Source organism: Protopterus annectens, chromosome 4.part1, assembly GCF_019279795.1.
Source record: "Protopterus annectens isolate FY-2018-M chromosome 4.part1, PAN1.0, whole genome shotgun sequence".
Taxonomy (NCBI): Eukaryota; Metazoa; Chordata; order Ceratodontiformes; family Protopteridae; genus Protopterus; species Protopterus annectens.
The window spans coordinates 153,346,415-153,356,192 of NC_056734.1; the positions used below are offsets into that span (position 1 = coordinate 153,346,415).

General features: G+C 39.6%; 1 protein-coding gene across 1 annotated transcript in view; it reads left to right on the forward strand.

Annotated features, from left to right (window-relative positions):
• The window catches only part of SLC2A2 (solute carrier family 2 member 2), a 438,812-nt gene that overhangs the window by 335,154 nt on the left and 93,880 nt on the right, over positions 1–9,778 (forward strand). Inside the window, exon 7 of the mRNA XM_044070056.1 lies at positions 3,136–3,323. Within this exon, the coding sequence (XP_043925991.1) occupies positions 3,136–3,323 (188 nt within the window). The remainder of the gene's footprint in view (positions 1–3,135; positions 3,324–9,778) is intronic.

Sequence of the window (9,778 nt, forward strand, 5' to 3'; positions counted from 1 at the left end):
TTGCCTCCCGAACCCTCCAAAAAAGACAGTCACTACCTGTGCATTCCTCTGGTGTTTGACTGGGATGAAAGCAGGAAGCAGAGGTTCAAATGACCTCAGTCAGGCAATTCAAGTGATTGCTGACATACATATATATGACATGCCTCCTCTCTCCTCACCCCTAAGGCAGCCACTTGTATACATGCCTGATGCGTGACTGTGAAAAAAAGTGAAAAAAAATAATGATTACAGTAGTGTACTTTGTTGCTGCTAGACAGTACACTGCCCTTACACAAGGTATAGAAACCTTCTTTGTACACCTCTTAGGTCTGTGAGAAAAGTAAAAGAAACAATGACCACACAGTCCCCAGCCCAAACACAAGCTTTAATGACAACCTGTGCACACCTCTAAGGTTTAACTGTGATGAAAACTAAAGAAGTGATCACAATATAATCCCCAGCCCCCTCCCACATCAACTACAGCAGCTAACTGCACAGATTTTTTGCAGAATGTCCAGTTTTTTGCCACATATTTGTGCCCATTTCTCATAAAATTGGGGTTTTCTGTCAAATCATTTGCAAATTATTAAGGGTTGAATTCAGAAAATAATGGCAGACATTGGAGATTCAGACTTCACAACCCTCAGAAAATCTATGCTAATAAAAAAACACTTTTGCTCTATCAATTTTCTAAGTTTGTAAGAGCAATATTTAAAGTCTCCCTATTTTTGGCCCCTTGTCCCCCCATTATTGATGACTTTGTCCGGATTTCGTGCTCTACAAGGTTGACAGGTTCAGAATATTCTTGATCCTCATATCATTGCAAAGTACTTCCTTGTAAAAAAAAACATGGCAACTTACTTCCCTGGCTGCTGCAGCCAGTCAGGTCTTTTGCTTCACTGAAGCGGACCTTATTGAATGCAGTTTACAGGCAAGTTAAAAAAAATGAAAAAAAGTTTGCAGTCATGCCAAGTGGTGATGTCACGTCACACAGCTGTGCAGACATCCACCAGGTGCCACAATGAACTGATAAGCTGGAGAAACCCGTGGCTGCTGCACAGGGGCCTTCGTTCACAGGGAAATAATCAGGGGCTCCACTGGTGCCTAACACCGGCTATGTCTTCAACCAAATTTTTTCATCTTTAAATTTTGTTTTTATTGGGACACTAGAATTGCAATATTTGGCCATTTTATTCATGCTCTGTGTATTATGAAATACTAGAATACTACAGTATTTAGCAACCCTGTTTATTTGAATTCCAATTCTTACTGAATCATCAGTCATAAGTGTAAACATTGCCAAGAACATAAGACAACTTACAGTTTTGTTGTTGCCCTAGCCAGGTTTGTAATCTCTCTACCTTAAGTCTGCTACTTTTGTTTCATTCGCATTTCTGACAGTAAATGTTTACCTTGTTACCACTTCCTGGTGAAATTTACATTCTAAGTGGGAGTTGGCTTGATATAGGAGAGGAACACAGTCTTCACAGCCTTAGCAAATATATCCATGCTAATGACAACAGAAGATTACTGCTGTGTATATTCTTGAGTATTACATGACTGAACCTCCCATTGTTGCTCTGTATATTCTAGAGTATTACATGACTGAACCTCCCCTTGTTGCTCTGTATATTCTAGAGTATTACATAACTGAACCTCCCCTTGTTTCTCTGTATATTTTAGAGTATTACATGACTGAACCTCCCCTTGTTGCTCTGTATATTCTAGAGTATTACATGACTGAACCTCCCCTTGTTGCTCTGTATATTCTAGAGTATTACATGACTGAACCTCCCCTTGTTGCTCTGTATATTCTAGAGTATTACATGACTGAACCTCCCCTTGTTGCTCTGTATATTCTAGAGTATTACATGACTGAACCTCCCCTTGTTTCTCTGTATATTCTAGAGTATTACATGACTGAACCTCCCCTTGTTGCTCTGTATATTCTAGAGTATTACATGACTGAACCTCCCTTTGTTGCTCTGTATATTCTAGAGTATTACATGACTGAACCTCCCCTTGTTGCTCTGTATATTCTAGAGTATTACATGACTGAACCTCCCCTTGTTGCTCTGTATATTCTAGAGTATTACATGACTGAACCTCCCCTTGTTGCTCTGTATATTCTAGAGTATTACACGACTGAACCTCCCCTTGTTTCTCTGTATATTCTAGAGTATTACATGACTGAACCTCCCCTTGTTGCTCTGTATATTCTAGTGTATTACATGACTGAACCTCCCCTTGTTGCTCTGTATATTCTAGAGTATTACATGACTGAACCTCCCTTTATTGCTCTGTATATACTAGAGTATTACATGACTGAACCTCCCCTTGTTGCTCTGTATATTCTAGAGTATTACATGACTGAACCTCCCCTTGTTGCTCTGTATATTCTAGAGTATTACATGACTGAACCTCCCCTTGTTGCTCTGTATATTCTAGAGTATTACATGACTGAACCTCCCCTTGTTGCTCTGTATATTCTAGAGTATTACATGACTGAACCTCCCCTTGTTGCTCTGTATATTCTAGAGTATTACATGACTGAACCTCCCTTTGTTGCTCTGTATATACTAGAGTATTACATGACTGAACCTCCCCTTGCTCCTTCCTTTCTACTTGTTGTGTACTGTCTCAAATGCTTTGTGTTTTGGTGTGGAGTAGGCTTGCCCCATTCCACCTGACTACACCCCTCTTTATGAAGTAATGCTTTTTACACTGTGATTAAAATTGTTTCTTTGTAGTCATTTATTGTGCCCTCCTCTTCCTTCCTTTGTCTTTGTCCCTCAACCCTTTTAACCTGCAATTTACATTAATTGATAAAGATTGCTATATCTTGTGAAAATGGACAGAACACAAGTGAATTCACCCAGTGTGTTATTTTCACTGGGGTATAGGGCAATACTTCAGGGAGGAAAAAAACAAAAACAAATGTTTTATTCTGGGACAATTTTGGTTTTAGTAATTTTGCTAGTTTTGTTTTCATTTACTATAGCAGAAAATGACACAAATCCTCAGGCATTTTGTAATGCATGAACTTTCTAGAAGATAGTCCTACAATGCAAGTTAAGTCATATTCAGATGAACAAATCTGTCATATTCTTACCTTTGTACTTCAGTGATACATATTTTGCATGTCGTTTGTCTCAGGTTTGAAAAGACTCAAGGGAAACTGTGATGCAGAAAAAGATCTTAAAGAAATGGAGAAGGAGAAGAATGAGGCAGCGAAGGAGAAGAAAGTATCCATCATACAGCTTTTCCGTTCTCCTAATTACCTACAGCCCATCATTGTCTCGATGATGCTTCACTCTGCCCAGCAGTTCTCGGGAATTAATGCTGTAAGTCTTCCTAAATACACACAAATCTGGATGTGAAGGGATGATTTATGTTATGAAATAACTGATTTGGGAGACTAATGCACAAAACTATTAAAAAGGATATTTATTATGTCATTACACAGGTTACATGAAGCCATCTAGGTGGTATCTAATAGAGCTGAGATGCCAGAAACTGCTTTTCCTTCTAAGCCAGTAATTCAAGTCTGAACAGAAGCTTTTTTTTTCCAAGCAGTAGTGAAGGAGATGGGTATGTGACTAGTGGACTGTTTTCTAGATTTAGTCTTTGTCTTTTTGACTTTTCCCAGTTAGGGGTTGCCACAATGGAACTCTGGTCCGCTAATGATTGGCAGTAGATTTTTTATGGTGCCAAGTTGCCAGCCCGACGCCCAACCTTCAGCGAAGGCACGCCCATTCACACATGTCTTTCGGAGGCCACTCGACCGCGGGGAGGACATGCTGACTCCACACAGTAGGCACTCCAGCAGTGAATCGAACAGGAGAACCTCTTGCTGTGAGGCAACAATGCTACCGCTGTACCACCATAGCTTAAGTAAAAAAAAACAGAGTTCTAGTTAGGTAGATAGTAAAAGCATAAAAAAATATTTGAAATTTAGGAAATCTTGGAGAACTGTGCAAACATTTATAATTATTTCTTGGATTATGTAGAAGTGCAGCACACAGAATAAAAGGAATTCTTTCATACAGTTTGCTAAAGTCAGAAAATGGCAAGGGACAAGAACATAATTAAAATAACAGAGGAAAAGCATACTAGGGATTGTGCCCCACTCCATCTGGTCCCATAGTGTAAACTCTGGCAACATGGCATTATTTGTACTAAATGAGGAATTCATTCTCCACGTGCACTGTATAGTAGACTGGACAGGTTACAGTGCTCTCCTGTCATCCAAATGCTGAGGTTTATCTGCATAAACATGAATCCTACTGCCCCATCCTCATAGCAAACTGTTAACAAATTCCTTAGGTCACCTTATTAGAAACCATTATTCTGTACTGCCTATCAGGTCTCCCTTTTCAGGTAACCATAGCTGATAATGTAGTTTCCAAAACTTGTCCATGTACCTGGAATTCTACACCTTAGTCCTTGTATTAAGACATGGGATGTGCCTGAAAAGAGTATTCAGACCAGTACTGTATCTAGAGTAGCATGACCTACCCTAGGTATAATTTGCTAAGGGGACTGTTTGGCACCTCAGAAGAGCTGATCATGACAATGGTGATTGGGTGTGACTTTTGGTAGTCACTTAAGAAGCTGCAGATGATATCACTGCTGCTTAAATGAATGTGTTTACATGTTGGTAACTGCAGCAAGGAGTTAGCCAAGGATATATTTTGCTTTGGCCTCAACATCAACGGTCTGTTTTTGTGGGTTGAGGAGTCAGTCTAGTAGCTACTAAAGGCACCAAATGACATAACTACAGCTCTGCTTCAAATCAGCTGAATCACTTGGTTAATAAACTTAAATAAATAAATAAACTGCCAGCTACTGTCAAGCTAGCCATCACATATTGTACAAGAGGGTCTATGACATGTGGAATCTGAATGGTAGTTTTCTGTGGTGGGGCAAAGTATTCTCACATCCATCATGCTGGGAATGTTACATTCTAAGCTAATTTATTTATATAGGTTTATAGGTTCACAGGTGTTTACTAGGCTAACACCCACAAGGTCCTTTTTAAGCCTAGCCATGCATCCCAAATCTCTGACAAGTTCTGATACCCTTGATAAGTGTAAGCAGGGGTTTGGGAGATGAACCATTTACAGATTACCTGTGTCCATTAGAGACACCGGTGCCAGACCTGGGATGAATTTCCAAAATCCCATCCAATTTTCCAAGTTGCACTTGAATTTGGTTTGAGAGGAACTCTGCTTCACATAGATGGGGAGCCTGTTCCATAGATGTGATAGTCTCTGGGATACAAAAATATCTCTCCAGCAGGATCTATTTATATCACAGGTAAGGTTTAAGTCTTTAGAATGGGTAATTCCGGTGCTGTTTATTTTGTGGATATGCAAGAGGTCTAATCAGAGTGGGGTCTGACAATGCCCTGTATGCCAGGCATAGATCTCCCTCAAAAGCCTGTAGGAGACAGAATACAGGAATAGGTCCTTGAGGCAGACTGCATAGGACATTTTACTTAAGCCCTGTATTCTTTTAGCGAGGAACCTCTGTGGATGTTCCAGTTGTTGGATATGTCTGATTAGGTACATACCAAAGGGGTATTGTGCTCGATGTTAGGTCTGAAGAATGCTAAATACAATGGAACAATGACTTGCTTGGACTTAGATGCCATACCTTTGTTTATAAATTGTGCAATATAGAATGATCTCCTCACAACTGTACACACATGATGGTTAAAGGCTAGATTACTGTCTATGTGTGTGCCTAAGTTCCTGACTACTGGGTCAACTCTAAGGGCTGTGTTGTCAATATGATAGCTCTTCCCAAAGGATACTATTATGCATTTCTTGGCATTTAGTTTTAGTCCATGGCTCTGACACCAGTTGTTTGTCTGTGTCAGCCCCTCCTGGAGAACATTTGTGTCAGTGTGAGATTCAATGACAGATCCTAATTTGCAATCATCTGCAAATTTAGTTAGCCAGAAACCGCTGACATTGGCCTTGACTTCTGAGAAATAAATGCCAAAAAGGAACGGTCTAAGGATTGATCCCTGAGGAACTCCACTTGTGACTGGCCTTTTTGTAGAGGTAGACTCCCCAATTCTAACTTCCTGGGTCCTGTTTGTGAGTCAATTGGCTATCCTCCAGGTGACATACGGGTTTGTACCTAACTTCTTGAGTTTGTCAACAATGCCCAAGTGATGTATTGTGTCATATACCTTGGCCAGGTCAAGGTAGGCAGTGTGAACAATTTTCCCTCATCCATTGCTTTGGTGACCTACTCAAAGAAGTCCACCAGGTTGAGCAGGCATGATCTGTCCTTGACAAAACCAAACTAGGTTGGGTCCAGTGTCTGGAGCTTTACTGTATCTATATTGATCCTCTCCATTATAATTCTTTCCATGGTTTTACATATAAGACTAGTGAGACTGCTGGGTCTGTAGTCTCCAGGGTCTGTAGATGGCCCACCTTTGTGCAGAGGGATGACTGTTGCCTTTCTCCATTCGTAAGGCACAACGCCTGTTTGGAGTCTACATTTCAATAGTAATTCCAGAGGCCCTGATAGGTTATGTTTCATGCTATTTAGAAGGCATACTGGGATATTGTCTGGGCCCATTGATGCAGTGTTCTTTGTCTTAGAGAGAGCATTAAGGACATATTTCCTAGTGATAGTAGGGGGAGGTATATTTGATATATATAATCATCTATGAGCCCACTATACCTCAGAGAAAGAGGGATTTCCTTTTCCATAACATATCTGTATTTTGACCAGCACAATATCCATGTACAACTGGTTATTGTGCAGAGTAATACACCCCACTACAAGCTACCTATACAACTTAATTATTTCAGAGAGCTACTAGTCAACCAAGTGGGAACAACATGCTAAGGCCATACAGTTATAAAAGTAGCACCCAATAATCACAGGTGCAATTCTGCATGGTTTCCTTAGCAACCTTGCTTAAAAACTGTCTAGTAATGCATTTATTCCTGTGCACTCTGTGCTTTATCTTTTATGGGGGATTAGATGATGCTTCACAATCTAAGCTTCTTGCATGACAGAATGTGGAGTTCTTTTTATAGTTGCTACTGGTTCACTTCACTTGATGCGCTACACATTAATATACAAACGTGTTGTAGCATACACATTTGTTTCTCACTTAACCAATTTACCATACAAAAAGAAATGTAGTTTCAAAGGTTTATTACAGCAGAAAAACTAGGCTAGTCTGCCTTGTAAGCAAACTTCATGCTGTGTAGCTTCTTATAAACTATAATTAAATGTGCTCTGATTAAAACCAATGGAACCAATCTGTTTCTGAAAAGAAGTGTCCTCTTTTTCCTTTCCTTTCCTCCTTCAATGTCCATTAATGTATAATCTTGTAAGGATTTGTGTTGTTGCTGGCAATTAGCTTATAAATGGAGAATGACAATGCTATTCAAGACATAACATTGCACTGTGTCTCACATAAAGTATGCATTATATATCTTTATACAAATTCTAGAATAATGGTATGATTCTCTGCAAGTATAGCACTAGGCTGACAAATACAAATCTAGCTCCTAGAATGAAAACATATCAGTGAGGTAACACACTAGGCAGAATGACCTATTTTCAGGTGTGACACAACAGGATTACCACATTAAAGTGGTTGCTCAGAATCATATAGTTGCAAGTGAAAAAAATGAGGGATTCAAACCCAAGACTAAATGATGGCATTAGTGAATAGCGAGCAGCCTTAAACCTATATGCTAAACTGACTTTCTTCCTTTTATTTGCTTCCACATGAAATGCAGTTTTAATGTGTGGAACGGTAGCATTTCATCTTTGCCTACTGGGGTACATGTATCCATGTTCACAACAGTGGTTAGGGATGCCGTAGTTTCAGTTGTGTTTAAAGCCATTAATGTGAAAGAAGAAGCAATCAGAATACCATTGTATACAAAACTGTACATCATGCTGACATTCAAAGACTTGCAAGAGTTAATGTGTTTTTTTGAGGGGGATCCTCATACACTTCCCATGCAGCAGCTATGTGTCAGCATCCCTTCTCAGTATAATCAACTGAAAGTTCTCTGTACCTTGAAGTAGGGGAAAAGCCCACCTTCAACCTCTGATAAGTAAAATCTGGGGATTTTTGTCCACTTGTGCATTATTACATAACTTGCCTTGTTTCTCATGTTGAACTCCTATTTTGGCCTATTTTGCTTCAGAGGTGTTGCTGTTTTTCAGATCCAGGATCTGGGGTTCAATCCTGACCTTCAGATGTCTACATGTTTTCTTTGTGTCATCATGGGTTTTCATCAGATAATCTGGTTTCCTCACACCTCCTAACAAGCATGCTACTTAGGTTTATTAGCTACTTTAAAATACTCATAGTCCTCAACTATGCAGCTCTTTTCATTCAGTCTTCGTTTCAAATCCACCTTTGGTTCAATGGGTTTTCATCAGATAATCTGGTTTCCTCACACCTCCTAACAAGCATGCTACTTAGGTTTATTAGCTACTTTAAAATACTCATAGTCCTCAACTATGCAGCTCTTTTCATTCAGTCTTCGTTTCAAATCCACCTTTGGTTCAATGGGACTAAGCTGGTTAACGAAAACGTGACATCAATAATAAAAGGAAAATAATAAAAAATAAAATTTGTTCTCTGATATGTGAGAGAAGGACATTATTTTGGTTGCCACATAGCAATTAACACTGTTCACCATATATGTGTTCACATAGCAGAGGAAAGCTCCAATACACCACTTGCACCCTGTTTACTAATATAGTATAGAAATATACTAATGTGGTCAACTTAAAGGTCACCATACCGCAGAGAAAAGGGAATCTCCCTCTATTGACTTTGCGGTGGTGCTAAGGTAAATCATTTTAAAAAGCAGTGTCCTATTCCTTTCTACTACTTTTTATCGGTGATGTCAATGTATGGAAATCATATTTTTTTTAAAGTGTTTTACTTGTTGAAAGACAGCAAAAAATGTCCTATAAGGTGCTCAGCAGCTTTTGCACCACATGACATTGTGCAAAGGTAAATCACTTTCAAATGGATAGTCCTATATTTTTATTTATTTATTTATTTATTTTTTGCAGCGGCCCTCTGCTTTCTTTCTTGGTGCTTGCTTTCTGTGTTTTTTATGTTCATATGTATGTTCTCTACTTTTAAGTTCAGTCAGGCTGACCTTAGGTACAGTTGGCAAGATCTCTTGCATATCAGATTTCAGTTCCATTAGGCTGTTACAAGTGAATTCTCACACTCATATGACATACCAGAGGAAATAGCAAGAGCACCAGGCAAGAGTTTGATTCTCAGCTAGAGCTCTTCTGCATGAAGACATGCATGAATGGGCGTACCTTCTTTGAAGATTGCGCGTCAGGGCTGGCAACTTGGCACGTAAAAATCTACTGCCAATCATTAGTGGACCGGAGTTCCGCTGTGGCGACCCCTAACCAGGAAAAGCCGAAAGATGCAACAACAACAACCAGGCAAGAGATGAAGGTGGAGAAGACACAGGAAGCAAAAGTGTGGCTGCAGGTCCAGCCTTCATCCTAGACTAAGGAAACATCCTCACAAACCACCTCTTCCCAGTGTATTTCTTGTAATGCCAGATCTATCACAAACAAAATGGATGAACTTCAGCTACAAATTTCTGAGAACAAGCTTGTAAGAGACTGTTGCATTTTATTATTTACAGAGACATGGCTGCACTCGTATATACCAGATGCAGCCATTGAGCTGGCAGGCAGCTCAAATTTCAGCAATACATCAAATATGCAACCAGGGTGGAAAATACACTGGATAAGTCCTACT